Consider the following 23,476-nt stretch of genomic DNA (forward strand, 5'->3'; position numbering starts at 1 on the left):
ATCCAGGAGGCCTGGGTGATCCCAGAGGGAAGGAGGTGGGCCCAACAAGTGACTGAGGCTGAATTTCCAGCCACCCCACTGGAGAGCAGAATAAATCTGACTCACAGAAATAAAGGCGCATGATACGGCCTCCCAGGGTCATTGAAGAAATTCATACCCGCCACGTCTACGGCTGCCATGCCACGGAGCTTCCCCTTCTGATGTCATGCTGTTGATTTGGGGGACCCAAGTATATTTATATTTATCCATGCTCAATTTTTCCTTTGACTCATCAAAGCAGCCTTTTGACTTATGAGGTACCTAATGGTCAGCCATTTTATAAGCTCTTCCTCCAAGGTTTACAAAACCTGTGATTTCGGCTAACTCCAGTCATTGACAACAGGTGTCGGGCCCCGCCAGGCAAAGGGCGGAGGGCAGGCTCACACGGGCTGCTACAGGCCTCCTTGCCCATTGGCATGACACCCTAACCGGCCCACTCTCCCACAGCTTGTTCTGTCTCCCGCAAATTCCTCCGGCTAAACTGATATCCATTCTGCATATCTCTGCTTTGTCCCTAAGGACATATTGTCAAATGCCTCGCTGAAACCCAAACATACTCTTTCTACTACATGTTCTCCATCCATCAGCACAGTGACCCTATCAAGAAAAAAGAAAAATGAAAGTAGCTAAGGACAGGGGAAGCGAGGGTAATCTGGCCTAGCTGGCTCGCAGCAGTCCCTCCGGTCTCTCCTCAAGGTTCAAGTCTGGTCAAACCCTCCCCAGATTCATCATCAAAGATCAGAGGACGCACCCCCACCCCCACCAAATGTCCAGTGTTCCTATGCTGGTCTCCTAAGGTTTACGATTCCAAGTTCACAGTAAGACAAGAATGAGGAAAGCAAAGACGACTGATAAATATTGTTTTTATTAACAAGTCTAAAGAAGACCTTCATTGAATCAGGAGATGTAATACAAATTATGGTGGCCTGCATATAAAACCTGGCACTAAATTTGGCCTTTTAGAAATATTTATATATAAAAATATGCATTAAAATCTGTACCATGATGCAGTGCAGAGGCCAATGGACACCTCCTGGCATGAGGGCTTACGAAGGCGGGTGTGGTCTGGGGTGCAGGGAGCTCTGGTCCTAGAGCCGCAGGAGGGAGCCCTGTGTGAGAACGGCCTGCTCTCAAGAGGAGCCACAAAAGCCTGGCTTTGAAGCACAATGCCCTGGACCTGGTGTAAAACAAAAATGGTGCTGGGAAGAATGGCAGGATAGGAGGGCCGTCCTTCCTTCTCCTGTTACTGGGCTCTGACCACCATTCGAGGACTCTGGAGCTCTGCAGACAAACCACCTCTAGCTTTGGAGGAATGCCTGCAATTTCCAAACATGTTTTTTCCAAGGAGACTGACCAATTCTAACTCCAAGGAGCCAAATCATAATTAACCTGATTTGAAGGGGTAAGAACTAGTTCTTATCTCTTTCGGCGGCCAAGACCCTGAAACACCAATCAGAAAGGCTATAATCACAACAGAAAAGTATAATGATGATGGTCTCAATCTAGTTCAGTCTTGGACCAAACGCAGCTGAGCCACTCTCGCCCAGAACTTGTACTTTGCAGGCAGCCAAGGGAGAAGCAGCTACGCTCAGCATTGGAATTCCCCCATTCTGGGAGCAAAAGATCTTTGCACGAGGTGACGGAAGACTTTGGGAGAAGCAGGGTCAATACTGCACGTCTGTCTTCAAAGAGGGAGACACAGTGCCTTCCCTGGCAGGGCCTGCCATTTTGGCTGAACAGGGTCAGGACTGTGTCTATCAGCTTATTCGTTCACGGATGAGCAGACGTCCCTGGTCTGCTCATCCTGTGGCTCTGTAGGAAATGACAACTGTCCCCAACTCAGCTGCTACACTGCTACCCAAATAGGCTCCATGGCTGGGAGATACACAAATGGGAACCGGACAGAAGGTGGACACAGGGAAGCAGGAGGAAAGGCGATGGGTCAGGGGAAGGAGCTTTAAGGAGTCCAAAATGCCTACGATTTCAGGGCTCCTAAGAGTTACTGAAAGGGCTGGAGTCCTTCCTGTCATCCAGTAGATCCTGCAAAGGGAAAACAGCAGCGGTACCAGTTTCTAATCAAAAGCAGAGTGACTTTCTCAGCTGCCTCCAGGGTGGGGGTTGCTCCCTTCCCCAGCCTTCAGCTTGGCTAGCTGGCTGCAGGTTGATCTGCCACTTCTCCGCTGGGGCAGTAAGTGAAAGGAGAGATGAAGAGTCCAAGTGTCCGAATCCCAACCTAGGCAAAAAGCCGGGAGCCACGGTAGGCTGTTAATGAGGGACTTTCTCTCTCAAGCAGTATACTTCAGGCCCCAAGGGCTCAGGGTAAGAGACAGATGCACCCCGGGTCACTGGGGCCTGGCACCGACCGCAGGCACATCCTGCAAGACCAAGCTACCAGGATGACACCTCCGGCGGGTGAGCGGGGCAAGCGGGAGCCCCGTGACCACTGCGCTTCCAGGACAGGAGGCCAACCCGGCAGCTCCTTCACAGTCTTAGGGCCTTTTAATCTGCTTTAAAGTGACCTAACAACACCCCCTAGTGGAAATTATAAATAAAACGAGGACCACACAGCCAGTTTACCCACTACCCCTGGTTTCGAGATTCACCATAAAATGGAGTAATACAAAAACAAAACCTTATCTTTAGAAAGATAATAATAAAAAAAAGGTGGGAGTTCAGAAGCCAACCTCAGCCCCCTCGCTGCTAAATCACCCTTCCTCCTCGGATTCTCTGCCTTCAACAAACACATTCCAATACGGGGAATGGAGACAGGGAGCTCCAGGTCCCCTTACAGTTTGGGCAGACTGCCCGCTGGGGCCAGAATGATGCCAAAGACATAGAAGAGCCCCAGCAAGAGGTTGAGTTTGGCAGTCCTCTGGGGCAGTTTGTTGAAAGTCTGGCTTCGGAACTGTCTCTCCAGGGAGAAGGCCATGGGGATGGTGAGTAGGGGGAGGGCCAGGCTGATGCTGCAGTGTGTGGCCAGGATGCTGAAGATCAGGTAGGGCAGGAAGAGCAGCGTGTTGTAGAGCATGTAGGAGAGGGTAGGGCCGATGAGGATGGCGAGCGTGACGATGCCGGCCTCCCTGTCGGACTCCATGTCCCTGGTGTTGTTGGAATGGAGAATGGCCTCGGTGCTCAGGGCAAGGGGGATGGCGTAGACCAGTGGGAAGACCGCCAGGGACCCCACCTGGACGGCATAGGCGAACATCACAGCCAGCGGGCCAAAAGTGATGAGGATGACCAGGTCTCCCAGAGCCACATACTTGAATCCAATTCCTACGGCCAGAAAACCCAGAGAGTTGGTGTGAGATCAAGGGCTGGAAATTGAGGGGCTGTTCATCAGTCCAAAGGCAGGCTACTCCTGGCTGGGAGCAGTGAGTTCTCGGATGGTGAGAACGGCCAGTCAGTGAGCTACCTGCGCCACCCGCCCCCCCCCCCCCCCGCCACCGAGCAAAACTGAGTTTTGTCTCCGATGACACAGAGGGGCAGAGAACACTCATCTTTTAGCACCCAGTCAGGCTTCAGAGTCAAGTTTTCCTTCCTACTGTTCCCAGCAAAGTCCTGCAACAAAGAGTAGTGGGTTCCCACTACACACATGATTTAACCAGAGAGCCTGTGAAGGCTCTAAAAGGTCTTACAAACTGGGTCTTTGGCTTCTTTCTCCCTCCATCGACCCCTGCAAGACATGGCTTCTGTCGGCCAGTCCCTCACAGAATACCCATCTCAGTCTCTGCTGCCTCCTTCTTCCACAACCTCTGGGGGGATCTGGTTTTGAAAACCCCCAGGGCACCTCAGTGAAATTTCAGGATACCCACTCTACATAAAGAACCTTCCACTCATGTGACAAAACGGCTATAAGACGACGAAGTTACAGTGCTGCTTCCCCTCTCTGGTTCCCCTGAAGTTACAACTAAATCACCCCAAACTCCTCGTCCTGCACTGCCAACCCTCTTCAAATCCTGTCTAAACCACTTCATTCAAACCTGCCCAGTTCTCTCCAGCGATGCCACACTCCATCGGATCTCACTCCATCCCCAAATCTGAGTCATGGTCACCCTATGCGGGGCACACTGTGACACCCGTTCTCAGGACCTCCCCTCCCCCCCCTCCCCTGATCTCCATGGGCAGCCAGAGGGGTCCTTTGGAAATACTCACCGACCGTGACCCTCCCCCAACATACACCAGAAAACCCTTTGCACAGGTTGTCCTTAGATCTTTCTTTCACCAGCTCACCTCTGGGCCTGCCCTGCCTCCCTCCAGCCTCGCCTTGAACTCCCCGCTCCTCCACTCATATTTCCGTAGGTTCCTCGGGGCCTTCAGACACCCCACCCCACCCTTGCCTGGCTAACTCCTATTCACCCTTCAAAACGTTAAAGACCATTCCTCCAGGCAGCCTTCCCTCATCCCCTAGGCCACAACCGGTCCCCCTGCAATACATATGCTCCCAGGGCACCCAGATTTCCAGCTTTGTAAAATCCATCATGCTTCTAATTACTCCATCTCCGTCCTTCCCTCAAACCGTAAGTTCTATGAGGGCAGGGCCTTGGGTGTGGTGCATTCACAGCTCGCTCCCCAACATGCGGCACAAAGGATGAACGGAATACAGAGCTACAGTAACAAGCACCCGGAGTCTGGGGCCGAGGAGAAGAAAAATGTCCAACTCAGAGTGAGGCAGTATGCAGCAGCTGAGAGGTGGGACCCACACAGACTGCTACAGAGGCCTGGGAAACCTCCCAGTCTAACCAAGATTCCAACTCGCGGCCTCAGGATCAGGAGATAAAGAAAAGTACTGGGTCATCAACTGCACTTTAACCAGCCTAGAACGGTAAGGGATCATGGTCTGCAGAGGATCTAAAGCCAGGGCAGCCAAAGAACAGGACTGGGCTCAAGAGTCCCTTCACACTGGTAGCTGGGGTTCTGGGTTGTTGTTTCTTTTCCACCTTTATTGAAAGATAATGGACACGTGACACTTAATACATTCATATACTGCAAGATAATTACCACCAAAGCATTAGCTAACATCTCCGTTTAGTCGGGGTGCTTTGGTGGCTAAGTGACCACCCTTGGTTCTTTAGAACGAAGCATCCCCAGGAAAGGGTCACAGCCATGGCGCCCTGCAGCCACCAACACGCGGTGAAGTCATTCTGCATTCCCCAAGCAGTGTTGTGACAAATTATTTGCTTGTCTGAGGACATGCCCTCCAGGAGGAAGCTCTCTCAAGCAGAACATTGGCTCCCGTTACAAAGTAGTAAATCAATGGCTCTTGCAGTATCTCACACATTGAGGGAACAACCCCCACCCAGGGAAGGTGCCAGGCGGGAATACTCCCAACAGAGACCCAGCAAGTTTCTCCCCCAGCTGCCCCCTTTTGCTGACATTCCCAGCTCTCCAAGCAGACACGAGAGCTGTCAATATGGAAGAAAATACGAGAGCTCTCTCGCCGTGACATCCGGCTAGATTACCCATCTGGCTGGATCTCCTTAGGTCCCCTGGCAAGAAACGACGTGAGCCAAGCTGAACAGAATCCTGTACGTGCAAGGATACACCCCCACCCTGAACAGGTTCTATACAGAAACCAACCACAAGCCCACTCCGCAGCTGAGAGCGGTCTGGTAACCTTCTGAAGGTTCTCTGACACGAGAAAATGATAGAGCCCTCGGGGAGAAAGCCGCTTCCGGAGTCTGGCCCAGGGCTCACGGGTTCCGCCTGCTTCAGAATGTGACCCATCTCTCCTTTTGGGCATTCCCACCCCTCCCAACACCACTTTCCAAATGAGCCAACATGGTGAAGGACTGGGTGAGCTCTCCACACAGTGGCCAGCATGAATTCATTAAAACATAAATCAGAATGTTGGCAAGGCCACGGAGTAACTGGAACTCCTACACATTGCCAGTGGGGGAACATAAGTCTAGTACAACCACTTTAGAAAACACATTGGCAGCTTCCCATCATGTTAAACATTCATCTACCCTCTGACCCAGAGATTCCACTCCCAGGCATTTACCCCAGAACAATGAAAACAAATATCCACAGAAAGACTTCAACGTGAGTACTTAGGCATAATAGCCAAAATACAGAAACAATCCAAATGTCGCTGTACAGGAGAAAGGATAAACAAATCGTGGTTCTGTCTGCACAATGGATACTACTCACTACTGATGCCCATCAGAACATGATGAAATCTCAAAACTACCATGCTGAGCACAAGAATTCATACAGAACGATTCCATTTACATAACGTTCTAGACCAGGCAAAACAATCTCTGTGAAAGAAAGCAAACAGTGGTGGCCTCTGGATAGGGGTGGGGAGAGTGGGAACTGACGGGGAAGAAAGCTTTTGAGGGTGATGGAAATGTTCTGTATCAGGACAGGGTGTGGGTTATACAACTGTATGCATTTGTCGAAATTCATCACACTACAACACTTAAGATCTGTGCATTTCACAGTAAATCAATTTTATCAATAAAGGTCAATATTTAAAAAAAAAACACGTAAATCAGGTTATGTCATGACTCTGCTCATTGCGTTTCAGTGTCTCCCCATTTGTTCACTCAATGAATATCAAGTACTAACAACATGCCAGGCAGTGTTCTGGGCACCATGGGCTCAGCAAAGAACAAAGACCTAATCGCAGGGAGCTTAAAGTCTAAGGGGGAAGACAATTAACAAAGTCAGTACTTTAGATAGTGTGTTAGAAGTAGTATGTGCTATGAAGGAAAATAAAGCATAAGAAAGCAATAGGGAAGGTACTGTGGGGGGAAACACAGTGGTGTGTGTGTGTGTGTGTGTGTGTACGCACTTTTATTTTCAGTTGCTGCAAAAAAACTCTATTGCTTTATAATTTTAAATAGGATAGAAAGCAAGGCCTCACAAAACAGCTGACAAGTGAGCAAATGGGTAGAGCTTAGAACGTGCATCAGGCAGACAGAAGGAGGAAGGGCATTCCAAGCCAAAGAAAAGCATCTACAAAGGACTTGAGGCAGCAGCATGCCCTGACGGTACCAGAAACAGCCAGGAGGGCAGTGTGGCTGGAGCACAGTAAGCACGAGGAAAGAAGGGGGCAACAGAGCTGGGAGGAAGGGGGAAGGGAGAGGGTGAGCTGATAATGCTCCATTGTGGGGGTCCCTGTGAAGACCCTGGCCTTTCCTCTGAACAAGATGGGAGCCACTGGAGAATTGTGAGCAGAGGACTGATGTAGCTGCCTTATGTTCGAACAGGACTACTCAGGCTGCTCATTTGGAAGCACCCTGAAAGGGACACGGGTGGATGCAGAGAGATCAGTAAAGAACCTGCCACCATAATTGAGGAGATGATAGTGGGGGTGGGAGGTGGCAGGACATGGTCAGATCCCAAATGCATTTTGAAAGCAGAGTCAACAGGATTTGCTGATGGACTGGATGGGAGGAGGAGAGTCAAGGATGATGCCCATGACTTTTAGCCTGAAGAACTAGAAGGAGGAAGTTGCTGTGGAACGAGATGGGGGAAAGCTGGGGGTAGGGCAGGTTTCTTAGGGGAGATCAGGACTTTGGCTTCGGACACATTGGCTTGAGATGCCCGTGAGGCCTTTAGGAGCAGCTAGTAAGGAAGAAGTCAGACGAGTCGGAGTTGAGTGCAGAGATCTGGGCCAGAGCTATACATTTGAGAGTCACAAGGTTAACAGATGGCATATGAAGCCACGAGATGGGCTAAAATCACCCAAGAAATAGACGGAATTAGAGGAAAGGGGTCCAAGGACTGAGGCTGGAGGCTGGGCGCTGGAGGCCCTGTGAGACCGGCACGATCCAGCCCTGGCCAGCCTCCCCAACAGTATTTCCTTGTCCCTCTCGATCATATTGGCCTTTCATAAATCCTAGAATATGCCAAGCTCTCGCCCACTCCAGGGCATTTGCATGCACTGTTCCTCCAGCCCTGAAGGACTTGGCACGCGAATCAGACCCATTTCTGCCCCGTCACTTGTTCCTTATCCTTCACGTATGAGTCGCCTTCACAGAGAGGGCCTCATCCTGCTGCTGCTGCCCCATGAACTCTACTGATTTCCTTCACTGAGCTTTCACAGCAGGCTCCTCCATCACACTCTCTTCACCTGTTCCTTCTTCTCTCCCCCTCTTAATGTTGGGGTGCCCCAGGGTTCAGTCCTGGTCCCCTTGTGTCTCTATCTCCACTCCCTCCTCTGGTGATCTCACCCAGTCACAAAACTAGATCTAGGTGCCAGAGACCCCCAGATAGCTCCAGCTCAGGCCTCTCCCTGGAACTCAGATGCTTAGGTCCAGACATCCATTGGACATCTCCACTTGGAGATCTAATACATTAAGATGTCCAAAGTCAATCTCCCAATTTTCTCCCCCAAACCCTACCTTCGACCTTCTCCATCTCACTTGATACCAACTCTATCATTCCAGGTGCTCAGGCCAAAGCTTTTGAGTTACGTTGAATTCCTGTTTCTCTCCTGCCTCACGTCCCATCCAGCAGCAAACCGTGTCTACCTTCAAAATATATTCGGAATCTGACGGCCTCTTCCCTTCTCTACCACTACCACCCTGATCCAGCCCGCCCAAAGCTCTCTTGTCTGGATTGCTTAACAGCCTCCTCGTCTCCCTGCTTCAGTCCTTGCCCACTCACCTTTACCCATTCTCAATACTGCAGCCAGACTGATTCCTTGAAAATCTTAAAGCCCACATCATCTGTGTGCTTCTCTGCCCTCCCCACACACATTTCCCTTCCTTTACCTCCTTGTATTTACTCTCTCCCTCACTCACGCATAAGGGACTCATGCTGTTCCTCAAACTTTTGAGGAACACTCCTGCCTTAAGGACTTTGGCAACTGCCTTTCTGAGATTTCAAACACTCTTCCTCTAGATACATGCTTAGCCAACTTTCTACCATCTTTGCTCACATTACCTTTTTGAGGAGGCCTACCCTGATCAAACTATTTCAAACAGCTATGTCCTCCTTCCTTGCTCTATTTATTTTTTTCCCTATAGCACTAATCATGTTTTTATATACTATAATCAGGGTCCCAACTCATTCAGGCTTACCAGGAACTCTCCTGAGTTCCACACCAAAAGTCCAGCATCCTGGGAACCGTCTTAAGTCCTGTGCAAACCAGGACGTTGGTCATCCTGAATAGAATTTACTATTTTTACTTTCTCTCTCTCCTCAAGATCTATAAAATAACTTCCACAAGAGCCCTTGCTCAGGATCTGTGACTGCTGGGTTCACGTAGAACAGTGCCTGGCACATAACAGATGCTCAGTAAGTAGGACCTGACCACTTGCCCATCACTACCTTAATAAGCCGTGGCAAGGAATCACACAGCAAACTAGCTGAAAGTAATTAGCTGTATAACGTTGAGCTCTTCAAATTTAATTCCACTAAAATTTGAAACGGTGGCGTCGTAAGATAACGACCAATGAAAAGAAACTAGATGGAAAAATGTCCGTATCTGTGATTCCTAACATCCACAAACCAAGCCAGGATCTTCTCAACTCACTACTGTTCTCAAAAAATCCACACGACCCACACATTACAGATTTCACGTAAATGGCCTAACTCAGAAAAGAACCTTTGACACCTCTTCTCCAGCCCTGTAACTCCTTTGACTCCTTTGCGGAGGAGTGTCTAGTACATGCATTGTTCAGAAAACAGGCCAACTCTTACCTCCTGTGTAGAGAAAGGAGCCAGACAGGCCTCCAAAGTAGATGAGAGCCAAGTGCTCCAATTTCAGAGGAGACAGGTAGTAGAGACAAGCCGCACAGACACAGCCCAAAGTGTAGAGGAAGACTCCAAACCGAACAACATCCTGGGGCTCCAAGATATGGTCCACCAGGGTCCTGTCATCGCTCTTTTTGTGGTCAATACCCTTGGAAAAGTCATAGTAAGTGTTGACCAAATTGCCAGCCCCATGCACGGCCAGGACAGCCACAGCACAACCCACCAGCAGCCTGGGATCCAGGACGCCCTGAGATCTGTAGGCCAGGGCACTGCCCAGGGCCACCGGGGTGAGTGAAGCACTGAAGCTCCAGGGCCGCAGGGCCAGCACGTAGGAGGCGCACTTCTGCCTCCAGGAGCGTTGGAGAAGCCCGTCCTGCTCCGGACAGTCGCTCCCCAGCAGGTCCCTGTCCCCGGCCTCGGCCGTCTCTCCCGCCTGTATGTTAATCTCCCCCGGGACCTGTGAGGCCGCCATGGAAGCTACACGTGGCTGAAGTCAAAGTTAATGGTGAACGCCCACGGATCAGCCACGGGGTGCGGGGCTGGGCGGCCAGACCTGACCTTCCTTCGGTTCCGCCCCCGGCCAGGGCTGGGGAGCGGGCGGGCCCCGGGGGTAGCACCGAGCGGACCTGGCAGCCCACGAGGCCCAGCGGCACCGCCCAAACCTCCTGTGACCCGGGCGAAGCCTGTCTCTGGACCTTAGGCCCGGGCTAGAGGCCAGGGCCTAGCTGCGGCCGCCCTCCCTGGGGTACCGGGGCCGCCATCTTGTGCGCCCGCCTCCGGAGGCCCGCCCGGAAACAGGGGCCGACAACGCGGGCCGGGCCGGAGCGGGGGCGGGGCCCCGGAGCTGGGGGCGGGGCCGGCGGAGACCTGGCGGGGTCCAGCCCTTCTCTCGGCCAGGATCCGAGCCCCGCAGCTGCCCCCGGACCCGCAGCCTCACTTAGTATCAAAAGGACGACCCCGATTGCGTGTCGCTTTAAGAATTACCTGGAGCTTCAATTCACCAAAATAGGACTCATTCATTTTTTTCATTCAACAAGCATTTACTGAGCACTTACTATATCGTAGGCAGCAGTGTACAAAATGGACAAAAATCCGGGAGCACACGGAGGGCGATGAGAAAGGTATGATAACCTCCCGCTTTTTAAATGGGAAATGATGTCCAGGAAATTATTAGCTCTAGTAATAATAACAACGGCAATAATTCTTCCCTTTTATTGTGCAGTTACCATTTGCCATATACTGGCCTGCCTTCTCTCTGTCCATATTCTAGGGTACTCACTGACTCATGCAAATAACCAGCGTCCTCCCCACTCTACCACGTGGCCAGCTCTGTTTCTTCATTGCCTGCCTTCTGGAAGCTTATGATCCGTATCAGTAGTTTGTCCCGGCTGGAAGGAGCCAATTGTTCAATTTTTAAGAATTTTCTGAACTGGTCATTAAGCACAGCCATTATTAAAAATCAAATTATACAAACTTATGAGATAAATTATATTAAAAACAAAGGTAACAAAACTCATTACTTCCTAATTACTTCACTCCATTTTACCACTTATGTTCTTCAGATTGTTTATGTCTGCTGTATCTACATTTGTGGAAATATGATTTGTTCATCTCTTCCCAGCTTTTCATTCGGTGACATCCGTTGGTAGCTTGGAATCTGCCATAGTGGGAGTATTTATACCACACAGATCAGCAGATGCTTGATAATTGTTTTCTTGATCATCTGGATTTAAGAATTGACAGAGATAAGTTAATGCAGATTAAACTTAAGAGTGTGTCAACTCTGTAGCCGTTATGTTGTGAATAGCAGCAGAACATAAAAGAAAATATCAACCAACATTCATATCGGAACTACACTCATTGGTCAGTTGCAACCTAGAGAGGCTATACAATATCCCCCCCACCCAAAAAAGCATACTGTTAGAATCGATTTACCATATGGAATTTGCCATAAAAAGCATTGTGCATTTTATTATTATTTATAAGTTATATGCTATACCTCCTTTACATGGTGAAAGTTATAATACACATATATGTACATGGGACAGACGGTGCCCAGTGCAAATTAAAATGTGCAGCCCCTGTTCAAAAATAATTAAGAATTTTATGTTTATAGCAGCAATGTCCACCATAGCCAAACTGTGGAAAGAGCCAAGATGCCCATCGACAGATGAATGGATAAAGAAGATGTGGTATATATACACAATGGAATATTATGCAGCCATCAAAAGGAATGAGATCTTGCCATTTGCAACGACGTGGATGGAACTGGAGGGTGTTATGCTGAGTGAAATAAGTCAATCAGAGAAAGACATGTATCACATGACCTCACTGATATGAGGAATTCTTAATCTCAGGAAAGAAACTGAGTGTTACTGGAGTGGTTGGGGGTGGGAGGGATGGGGTGGCTGGGTGATAGACATTGGGGAGGGTATGTGCTACGGTGAGCGCTGTGAATTGTGCAAGACTGTTGAATCACAGATCTGTACTTCTGAAACAAATAATGCAACATATTTTAAGAAAAAAGAAAAAGAAGAAGATAACAGGAGAGGAAGAAAAGGGGAGTATGTCAGAGGGGGAGACGAACCATGAGAGATGATGGACTCTGAAAAACAAACTGAGGGTTCTAGAGGGGAGGGGGGTAGGGGGATGGGTTAGCCTGGTGATGGGTATTGAGGAGGGCACGTTCTGCATGGAGCACTGGGTGTTATGAACAAACAATGAATCATGGAACACTGCACCAAAAACTAATGATGTAATATATGGTGATTAACATAACAATAAAAAAATTTAAAAAAAAATAATTAAGAATTTTAAGACAGAGAAGTACGACCTCTCACAGCCATGAAGCCAACCCTGTACATACATACATGCCCCCTCCCTTATTGACTAGCTGGTTGTTAAACATTTACAACTCTACCACCCAGCACATTCTTGCAAAGCTGGCCAAACCCAAGTGTCCTATGTTGCGAAACTGGACAAGAGGAAGAAGCAGATATTTCAAAATCCTGGCTCTATCACTTACCAATTCTATGACCCAATCCCTCTCCATGTCCGTTTACTCAGGTATAAAGTGGGAACATTACGACCTGTCTCACAGAAATGTTCAGGAATAAGTGATAGCATTTATCGACTGCTCACATGTGTCATAGAGTGTTTTAGGTATGTTATGTGTATTAACATTTAACCCCAGTACACTGCCTATAGAGGCAAGTACGTTATAATCCTTTCAGTTTTATGATAAAGAAATAGGTACAAAGAGATTAAGTACCTGGTCGTATAGCTAGTAAGTGTTGGAGCAAAGTTTCAGATTCAGTTAGACTCCAGTTTGCTTTTAACCACTACTTTATAATGTCCAGCAAAATGCCTGATATTCTAATGCTCAATAAATATTAGCTATTATTTAACATAAGAAAGTACTTTGTAAATTGAAAAGAGACCTACAAATGCATTGATTACTATTGCTATAAAAACATCTTTGATTGTTAATTAGAAAACAGGGCCTGGGGCGCCTGGGTAGCTCAGTCCATTAAGCGGCTGCCTTTGGCTCAGGTCATGATCCCAGGGTCCTGGAATTGAGCCCAGCATCGGGCTCCCTGCTCCACAGGGAGCCTGCTTCTCTGTCTTCCTCTGCCTGCCGCTCCCCCTGCTTGTGCACCCTCTCTCTCTGTGTCAAATACATAAATAAAATCTTTAAAAAAGAAAAAAAGAAAGAAAACAGGGCCTTATATTTTAGGGTGGCAAAAATATCATATATTGCTTGTGGAAATGAAAATTAGTACCTCCCTTATAGAGATCAAGTTGACGTTGTCCATCAACTACACGTGCATTTACCCTGACCCTGTAATTCCATTTCTGGGTGTTTATTTGGTATAGCTGCCAGGGGAAAAAATTACATATGTACAAAGGCATTCATTGCTGCTGCATCATTAATAATAGCAAGAATTTGGAAACAACACAAATGCCCATCAACAGAGGACTGGAAAAATAAATTATGGTACATCCATGTGAAGGGATTCTATGCAAATATAACAACAACAAAAGAACACGCTAGCTTTCTATATAGTAAGAAAGATCTCCAAGATCTACTAAAATTTTTTAAAAATATTTTATTTATTCATTTTAGAGAGAGTGTGTGAGTGAGGTGGGGGAGGAGGAGAGGGAGCGGGACAAGCAGACTCCATGCTGAGTACTGAGCCCTGCTCGGGGCTTGATCCCATGACCCCAAGACCATGACCCGAGCTGAAATCGAGAGTTGGACGCTCAACCAACTGAGCCACCCACGCGCCCCAAGACCTACTAAAATCTCTTAAAGTCCAGACAAGCATAGATAGTAACAAAAGGGGAAAATAAGAATATGCATTTATACTTGCTTATATTTACATAATGAAACTCTAGGGATACATAAGAACTAAGAAAATAGTGAAAGGGCAGGAGTGGAGCGAGACCTTTCATGATAAATATAATTTTTATTTATTTTGGGATTTGAACAGTGAATATATTATATATTTTTAAATGTTTGATTAAATATAGAGATGTTGAACACAAGTGGAAAATGTTAAGTTCAGAGGGACAATCATTTCAGAGTAGAAACAGTGTAATGAAAAGATTCTAAACCTAAAGTAGTAACCATAAATTAAATCAAAAAAAGAATCTGCCAAAGCGTTTTGTTAGCCACAGAATATTGCCAAACCTCTTTAAGTTGGCAGTTTAGAACTTCTGGAAACTTACATCTCTTCAATAGATACTTCTTTGTATTATACAAGTAATTGGTGGTAATGTGTAAGAAGTATGCCTTTTCCTTTTTTTTTTTTTAAAGATTTTTATTTATTTACTTGTCAGAGAGAGAGAGAGAGCAAGCGCACAAGCAGAGGGAGAAGCAGGCTCCCCGCTGAGCTAGGAGCCCCATGCGGGACTCTATCCTAGAACCCTGGGATCATGACCTGAGCCAAAGGCAGACGCTTAACCGCCTGAGCCACCCAGGGGTCCCAGAAGTATGCCTTTTCCATATTCTATTACATCTTAGTTGTATATTCCCCCCCTGTGAATACAGACACCTAATAAATATATAAATGTTTTATTAAGGGGTATATTATACTTATATTGTTGTATAATTTGTATTTTTTTAACAAATTGTGAACATTTTTCCTTCTTAGCAAATATTAATCTATATTACCATTATTAATGGCTCCGTACATTTTCCTTAATATGAATGCATCATATTTTATTTAATCAGACCCGTTGTAAGAAATTGAGGAATTTTTGATTATAATAACCGTGACCCAAAAAATTGAGATGTAGTCAGATTCCATTTTTGCTATTGATTGTTTGAAAGGATGTTTTTATTTTATTTATTTATTTTTTAAGTGAGCTTTACAAGCTCTACGCCCAGCCTGGGGCTTGAACTCACCACCAGAGATCAAGAGTCCCATGCTCCACCAACTGAGCCAGCCAGGTGCCCCTGGAAGGATGATTTTAAATGATGTTATTTGGAAATTATTTATTTAGGAGTAGGTCATTTAGTTAAAACTGGGTTATTGTCTCCCGCGAAAGATCTTGTGAACTAGATAATTTTGGAAAACTGGGAAAGTCTAACTAAAAATGCTTAAAATGCATATTGCATTTAACAAAAGAGGAATCAAGGGTGCATAAGTAGCGCCAGTCCGAAAGTTCTAGGTCTGTGCTCTGGTAATCACAGGGCACTGACGTCGCTCACACTCCGGTTAAAGCGGGCGGGACGCACAGCCTCCAAGTCCCACGCCGCGGTACCCACACGGCAAACTCCACACCACCACGGTGGAGATGCAGAGGGGAGTAAGAGTAGCGATGCACCGGATGTGCGCGTGGAAGTGACTGAAATCAACTCAGGACCCATTGGTTCTCCCGAATTGACGTAAGCCTCCTTTCGCCTGCCACTGGCCGCGTGGTTTGTCTATTTGAACAGTCCCCGCCCCCTAGAGAAGCCGGGTCCCTAAGCCTCACTTCTCCTTCATTTCTATTGGTCTATGTTCCAGTCCATCTTCTTCTTGCGCCTGCCAATTGGTCCACAGGGCTGGGAGCCCGCCCTCCCACCCGCCCGGCTTAGAGGACAGCGGGGAAGGCGGGTGGTGGGGCCGGGGGCCTTGAAGCGGCGGTAGCCTCGGTGGTGGCGGCAGCTGAGGCCTTGGCCGAAGCCGCGCGGTGAGTCTGGGGCCTGGCACCGACCCCTCCGAGGCGGAGGAATATCCAGACCCAGGGTCAGCCTGGTCCGTGGGAGGGGGGACCCGGGAAGTTGCCCGTCTGGGACGTGGGGCTTTCCCTCCGTACCGGCCCCACGGGCTTGGGCGCCGTCAGAGCCCCTTGACCCCCACCCGGCGAAGCAGCACCCACCTCCTCCCGGATCCCCAGGAGACCCCCGGACCCTTCAGCCTGCCGTGCGTCCCTGCGCCGCGAAGGCCGGCCCATCAGCCCCGGTAGTGCCGGGACGCCTTTGGGTCTTCATGCCGTGCAGTCGCCCCTTCTTCCTAGCCACCTACGGATTGACCTCAGAGAGGAGCAACGTCAGTGTGTGCCCCTCAGTGTGCCCCCTGGGGACCTTTCAACGACCCAGTCCCCAGAGCTGAGCTGGGTTCCATGCTCGTGTTTCATCCTCTCTGCCCTCCCCGCCCCCATCCTCAGTTTCAGCCACCCCAACTTTAACTTCTGCAAGCCCTCACCAAGACTCTTAGGATATTTGACTTCCAATATCTCCATTGAATTGTGCCTGGAGCAGATGGGCCTGTGGGCCTCAGACCCTGTGAAGGTACGCTGGTTCTTTCCTGAGAAGGAGAATTTCTTGCCAGCCTCCCTCCCCTTCATCGCAGACCCTTGGGCACACACCCCATAGTTAGTTTTCTCATCAGGGATCCTTGAGTTTCCTCTCCCCTGAAGGATGACATTTCCTTCTGCAGTCTTTTTCTTGGCATTGGAGCATTTAATAGCTTTACAAAACCAATTATTACCTGGGGTCTTTTTTTTTTTTTTTCCTCTGCATCTCACAAATACTTTCAAAAATAAGAATTTTGATAATTTGATTTTTTAATATAATCTGGACATCCCTAGGATAGGTATATATGTTCCTTCCATAGCAGTCTGGGCTGAGCCCTATAATGGCCACTTTCCACCTAGATTTTAAGCTCGTTGAGGGAAGGGATGGTACTTAATTGAGGAATGAATATGTGATCTCAGGAACTAGTCAGTCTCTTAGCTCACATTCCAAGTACTAGTATTTTATGGAACGGCACCGTCCAATACAATAACCACCAGCCACAGGCGGCTTAGAGCATTTGAAACACGACTAATCCACATTGAGATTGCCATGTGCAGAGCACATTTTGGAAACTTAGTACAAAAAGAGAATGGAATATATATCTGTACTATGTATGTTGATGACAGGTTGAAATGATCTTTTGGATGTATTGGGTTTTAAAAATGTATTAATTTCTCCTGTTTCTTTTTACCTTTTTTGATATGGCTATCACAAAATGTAAAATTACACTTATGGCTTATTTTGTATTTCTACTGGCCATTGCTGCTATAGAATAATAATCAGTGACCCTTTTTAAAATTGAATGCCTTGGGGAAAGGGACAGTCTTAGGCTTGTTTTATTTTCTCTCCACCTCCCCATCTCTAGTGCCTGGCACTGGGCCATGTATGGAGTAGTCATGATGATAATAATAGCTAACAATTACTAAGCACTCACTGTGTGCCTGGCACTGTTCTAAGCACTTTTTAACATTTATTAACTTATTTAACCCTCATATCAACGCTATGAGTTAGGTAATGTTATCCTACTACAGGTGAGGAAACTGGGACATTTTCAGTATCTTCCTCAAGGTATATAATTTTGATAATGATTTTTTTTTTTTTTTTTTAGATTTTATTTATTTGAGAGAGAGAGCACCAACTGGGGGAGGAGCAAAGGGAGAGGGAGAAGCAGACTCCCCGCTGAGCAGGGAGCCCGATGCGGGTCTCCATCCCAGGACCCCCGGATCATGACCTGATCTGGGTTCCATCCTTGGGTTTCATCCTCTCTGATGAAAGCAGATGCCCTATAATTTTGGACTGCATTCGAACCCAGGAAGTCTGGCTCCACAGCCCACAGTTTGACCCTGTCTGCTACACTGCCTGTTTTAGACACCAGTCACCGTTGACTAATCAAGGCTTTCTCTACATTCCTCAGGGAGGTCTCCCAACCGTTGTAGGATCCCCTTCCTGGCATGGGCAGGGTGGAGACCTGTGTTGAGGAACTGTGGCCATAAATTCACCACTGCGGTTTGTTATCCAGAACATTAAAGGAAGTTTCTCTCCAAAGAACCTCAGGTCAGGATGCTCGGAACCGGACCCGCTGCCACCACCACAGCTACCACCACGTCCAGCAACGTGAGTGTCCTGCAGCAGTTCGCCAGTGGCCTGAAGAGCCGGAATGAGGAGACCAGGGCCAAAGCTGCCAAGGAGCTCCAGCACTACGTCACCATGGAGCTTCGAGAGGTTGGGGCTTCTGTGATTCTCCAGGGAATGTTTGGTCCAAATGTACCAGCACCGGTTTAGATTCCTTTTGACAGCTCAGTGAGGGTTTGGAACATGACGGCCCCCAGTTTCTCTTGTCTGTGGGATATGCAGGTTCCTTTGCAGCGGGTACACAGTTCTGTGGCATGTCCTGTGTTATGATGGCATTTAGGAGTCAGTGTAGAGTCAGCTGTTTCTTTTCATGTTTCTTTTTTTTCTTTTTCCCACGATATTCCAGACCTTCAGTTCTTTCCATCTGATAATAGTGGTTGGGATGGGTTTGAAGAGTTGGTAGCCTGGGGCTTTCTAGATAGAGAGCTCATGTGACGTCAGGACAGTGTCTCCTGCGTCCTTGTAACCCCGGGATGCGGCCTGCTCAACGAGTGTTTGTTCCATAAACAGATGAACTGCGAGTTCAGTTGCTCAACAGTTTACAGCTATAAGAGTGGGCAGCAGCTTTGTCCTCTCTGGGTTGAGCTGTATCTGCTGGCCGCCTCTCAGTCCTACCCTCTGGAAGCCCCACCCCCACCCCCTGCCTCCACTGCTGCCCCAGCCTCGGGGGGTCATCGGAAGCTGTTCTGAGCACACCTTCCTTTGCAGATGAGTCAGGAGGAATCTACGCGCTTCTATGATCAGCTGAACCATCACATCTTTGAGCTGGTTTCTAGCTCAGATGCCAATGAGAGAAAAGGTGGCATCTTGGCCATAGGTAAGGACAGCCTGACGACAGGAACGACCAGGAGTAAAGGGTGACTCCCTTTGTGTCCACTGCACCTGTGTCTGCTGCGCACTGATGCTTTGTTCTTACCTGTTTGAGGAATTTTTAAGGAGCCTTGTGGCTTTCAGTGTACCTGTTCAGGTATCGATCCTAGCAATGGTCCTGGGATGTGGGCAAAGCTGGTATTTTCAGATACAGAGTCTGAGAACTGTGACGCAGCTTTTCTAGGGCCAGGCAGTGGCCGCTGTGAGACGAGAAGTCAGCTTTCCTTCTGCCGGCCCGCCCCCCCCACCGCCGCCACCCCGTGTTGCTTGTTGCAAGCTCTAGTGTCTCTGTAGAGCATTTTGGTGCAGCGGGGCTCACGGATGGAAAGGGAGAGGTGGGGAACAATGATAAAAAGCATGTCATTCTCAAATCCCAGGGACTGGTCTGGTGAATTCCTATTCATTTTCAGTTTGTTTTCTCTTTCTTCTTGGGAAAACAAATTCTCTCTACTAAAATGAAGTTATTTTGCTTTATGTAAGTAGTTCTGGCACAAACATCAAGTCTGTTGCTTTAAAATGAAAATTATCTGCATCCTTCCCATCTGGAAGTTGCGTTCTGTGCTCAAAGTAGAAGGAAGGGGTCACTTGCCAGCCTTCTTTCAGGGCAGTGCGCTCTCCTGGACAGGATGCGCCCATCCTCACCTTTTGCCTTCCTCTCTTTCCCAGCCAGCCTCATTGGAGTGGAAGGCGGGAATGCCACTCGGATTGGCAGATTCGCTAACTATCTTCGGAACCTCCTCCCCTCGAATGACCCAGTTGTCATGGAGATGGCATCCAAGGCCATTGGCCGCCTCGCCATGGCAGGGGACACTTTTACAGCTGAGTATGTGGAGTTTGAGGTGAAGCGAGCCTTGGAGTGGCTGGGCGCTGACCGCAACGAGGGCCGGAGACACGCAGCTGTGAGTGCCTGCAGGGAGGGGTCCCCACACAGTGTGCTCAGGTCCCCGAAAGGCACAATGAGGGGACGCTCCAGGCATAGGCACTGTGCTTCTTAGAGGCCTTCGGTTCTGTCCTGAATCCCTTTCTCTTTTTGCCCTGAGCGCCATACCTGAAGAGGAAACTTAAAGTTCTCTTCTGTTGCTTGAGAGGCAGCCCTAAGTGCAGCACTTACCTTGCCCTCTAATTTCCTAGAATCAAAATTGCCTCCTAAGCAGAAGGCACCCCTCAGCCATAGGCAAGGGAAGAAGCCACAAGCCAAAAAGCTTCCAGAGCCCCGGATAACTGTCTGCATGATCCCATCAGCGTCTTTGTCAGGGTCTCTCTGCGGTACCGTGAGAATACAGAAGGACTAGGAGTAGGAGAGGAGCAGGGGCAGTAGGACCTTCACTTCCCCACCCTCCGTTCAGGCCTTTCACGCTTATTTTATTTATTTATTTGTTTAAATTTATTTGTTTATTTTAGAGAGCGAAAGAGCGCATGTGTGAGTGCAGGGAGGGGCAGAGGGAGAGAAAGTCTCAAGCAGACTCCCCGCTGAGCTTGAGCCCGAGCTGGGGCTCAGTCTCATGACCCTGAAATCACAACCTGAGCTGAAACCAAGAGTACCACTTAACCGACTGCACCACTCAGGTGCCACTCTTGTTTATTTTTTAGGCATTATTGATTGGTTGGTACCTAGCCCAGACTTCCTCTTTCCCCATTGGCTGTTCTGCATCTGGAGGAGTGAGGGCCTCTTTTCCTCCTCTCGTGGTGTATCCCACTGCTTTTTTTTTTTTTTTTTTTTTTAAGTAGGCTCCATGTCCATTTTGGAGCTCAACTCAAGGCTTGAACCCATGACCCTGAGATGGAGACCTGAACTGAGATTAAGACACTTAACCGACTGAGCCACCCAGGTGCCCCACATCCCCACTGCTTTTTGAGGCTTGTCCCTGAAAAAGGCTGGTTTGGAGGCCCAGACTTTCAGGCTGCAAGATGAGGGAGAGTCTGTCCTTAAGAGAGAGAATCTGGGGTCACGGCTCCTGGGTAACTCAGTTGGTGAAGCATCTGCCTTTGGTTCAGGTCATGATCCTAGGGTCCTGGGATTGAGCCCTTCATCAGGCTCCCTGCTCAGCGGGGAGCCTGCTTCTCCCTCTCCCTCTGCAGCTCCCCCTGCTTGTGCTCTCTCACTCACTCTCAAATAAATAAGTAAAATCTTTAAAAGAGAGAGAAAATCTGGGAATAAATATGGTGGGGATCAAAGCATCATTTGGATCCTTTCCTGTCAGCTCCCCCTTTAGGATCCAGCCCCACGAGGAGGGATCCTGGGACTGGGTGAGGGACACACACATGGAGCCTGCTGCAAGTCGGTTTTGTCCTTCCTGACTCTGAAACTTGGAGCAACCTCTGACCTTCAGTTTCTTCCACTGTCAGATGAACATAATAGCATGATTAAATATTGAACAGGATTATTAGTTCATTCAATAAATGTTTATTGAATACTGTGTTCCAGGGATGGTTTTAGGCTGTTGAGGGCAGTATACAAAGTATAAAACACGTCTGCCTTCCAGAGTTCATGTTCCAACATGAGGAACATCTGATGTTTGTAAACACCCTAGGATAATGAACACTGGGATGTTTGATCAATTTTACTTTTACTCCTAGGTCCCCAGAGATTCCTACTTAGAAGGGTGGACAAGTTTGCTCTCTTCCTGATGTATATATATACTGCATGATGACAATAGGCTGTATTGTGACAGAATCAAACTCTCTGATACAGATGAGAGTCCTCTGTGTGCTTTTCTCTCCTAGGTTCTGGTTCTCCGCGAGCTGGCCATCAGCGTCCCCACCTTCTTCTTCCAGCAAGTGCAGCCCTTCTTTGACAACATTTTTGTGGCCGTGTGGGACCCCAAACAGGCCATCCGGGAAGGAGCTGTAGCTGCCCTTCGTGCCTGTTTGATCCTCACCACCCAGCGTGAGCCAAAGGAGATGCAGAAGCCTCAGTGGTACCGGGTGAGCACGTCGCCATTCCATCCCCGCAAACCATGCGTACATACAGCATCACCCGTCTGAAAGGGCCGCGACGGGGCCTTGCCACAGAGCATGTGTCACATTGTGTGGGTCAATAATTATTTCATTGTATTTCACTGGAGCAAAGATCTGTTGGTAGCCACACCATTATTGTATGTGCCACTAAGAGTGAAAATGTGATGCAGTTAAACTGTGATTTACTATCTTCTTATCAACAATTATAAGAGCTCTCTTCTCAGAGATACTAAATTATAGAAAAATGGGTATCTGAAAAATAGCAACGTACAATGATACTAATTTAGAAAGGGCTGGTTCTCTCTCCTCCAGAGTCATAAGCCCTGTGCCGATTGCTGTTGCCAAGAACACTTAACCAAGGAGCTTGTACTACAAAGAGAGAAAGCCCTGAACATGGCATTGGAGACCTGGGTCCTAGGCTTGGCACAATTTGCTATGTGAACTTGGACAAGTCATTTAATTTCCTTGAGCCTCTGTTTTTCATCTGTTCAATAGGGATGGTCATGGTCTCTTGCCTCATGGCATTGTGCGGGTTGAAGCTAAATTAAAGGAAAGAGCTTGGTAACTTCGTATCATTGATGTCGCTGGCACAAGCCACTGAGCAGGCCTGGTCACACCACACAACCCCCTGTGTAGAAGGGGTGGGCTGTGTTCTTTCTACCTTTGGACCTCGGATAATTAACACATTCTGTATCTCTCATAGCACACATTTGAAGAAGCAGAGAAAGGGTTTGATGAGACGTTGGCCAAGGAGAAAGGCATGAATCGGGATGATCGCATCCATGGAGCCTTGCTGATCCTCAACGAGTTGGTCCGCATCAGCAGCATGGAGGGAGAGGTGAGAAGCCATGTCAGAAGGGAGTTTGGATTCCCTCGTGCCATTCTGTGAACAGGACAGGCGAGATCCTTGTCCTTACAGAGGATATGATGTAAGGGACACAGGCAATAAGCAAGTAAACAAAGTCATTTCAGAAAAGCACTAAGTCCTAGGAAGTAATGGGATGGAGGGTAGCAGGAAGGAGGGGTTGACTTCCTCTCTGGGGTGGTGCCATTTGAGCTGAGACCTGCAAGACGTGGAGGGGCGCGCTTTGCAGAGGGCAGGGAGATTGTGTTCCAGGTGGAGGCTTTGAGGTGGGAGAGAGTTTGAAAGTTCAGGGAACAGAAAGAAGGGAAATGTGGCTGGGGCACGAGAGCCAGGGAGAGAGGGGTGGGGCCAAATTCCAAGGCCTCGCGGTTCGTGGTAAACACTGGCTTTTATTCTCACTGCAAACCTCAGAGGTGTGTACACAGGGGAGTGGTGTGAGGGCCTCATTTTTCATAATCATTGGCGACTTGTGGGGCAAATCTTGTGCAGCGGCAGGAATGAAAGCAGGAGACTAGTTAAGGGGTGTGGTTAAACGTGCCAGCATTTTTGTTAGGGAAATAGCCCGGGAAAGAAAACGGAGCAGGGAGAGACTGGCAAGTCATCAGATGCGGGGCACA

The 23,476-nt window shown here is 48.3% G+C and overlaps 2 protein-coding genes across 4 annotated transcripts in view; one reads left to right on the forward strand and one right to left on the reverse strand.

Moving 5' to 3' along the window:
- Positions 1 to 885: 885 nt before the first annotated feature.
- UBIAD1 (UbiA prenyltransferase domain containing 1) lies at positions 886 to 10,524 on the reverse strand. Its single transcript, XM_028108504.1, has 2 exons — positions 9,694 to 10,524; positions 886 to 3,312 (listed from the first exon to the last, which is right to left on the reverse strand). The coding sequence occupies exons 1-2, from the start codon at positions 10,217 to 10,219 to the stop codon at positions 2,825 to 2,827; spliced, it is 1,014 nt and encodes a 337-aa protein (XP_027964305.1). The 5' UTR covers positions 10,220 to 10,524; the 3' UTR covers positions 886 to 2,824.
- Positions 10,525 to 15,836: 5,312 nt separating this feature from the next.
- MTOR (mechanistic target of rapamycin kinase) overlaps positions 15,837 to 23,476 on the forward strand; it is a 124,111-nt gene continuing 116,471 nt past the window's right edge. For 2 of the 3 annotated variants that reach the window (XM_028108223.1, XM_028108225.1), the window contains exons 1-6: positions 15,837 to 15,927; positions 18,081 to 18,256; positions 18,875 to 18,983; positions 19,703 to 19,935; positions 21,761 to 21,961; positions 22,698 to 22,832. In XM_028108223.1, the coding sequence (XP_027964024.1) occupies positions 18,095 to 18,256; positions 18,875 to 18,983; positions 19,703 to 19,935; positions 21,761 to 21,961; positions 22,698 to 22,832 (840 nt within the window). In that variant the 5' untranslated portion in view covers positions 15,837 to 15,927; positions 18,081 to 18,094. Of the gene's footprint in view, positions 15,928 to 16,404; positions 16,529 to 18,080; positions 18,257 to 18,874; positions 18,984 to 19,702; positions 19,936 to 21,760; positions 21,962 to 22,697; positions 22,833 to 23,476 lie in introns of all 3 variants that reach the window. The other variant, XM_028108224.2, reaches the window with a different exon arrangement.

This window comes from Eumetopias jubatus, unplaced genomic scaffold (assembly GCF_037043125.1).
Source record: "Eumetopias jubatus isolate StellerSeaLion01/CBP00866 unplaced genomic scaffold, mEumJub1_p1.0 scaffold_4, whole genome shotgun sequence".
Taxonomy (NCBI): domain Eukaryota; kingdom Metazoa; phylum Chordata; class Mammalia; order Carnivora; family Otariidae; genus Eumetopias; species Eumetopias jubatus.

What these genes read in the sequence shown, in the direction of transcription:
- UBIAD1 (XM_028108504.1), bottom strand. Translation starts at nt 10,219, where the DNA reads ATGGCGGCCTCACAGGTCCCGGGGGAGATTAACATACAGGCGGGAGAG. An exon ending in CTCCTTTCTCTACACAGGAG is followed by an intron (nt 3,313 to 9,693) that starts GTAAGAGTTGGC and finishes TTCTGGCCGTAG; the next exon opens with GAATTGGATTCAAGTATGTG.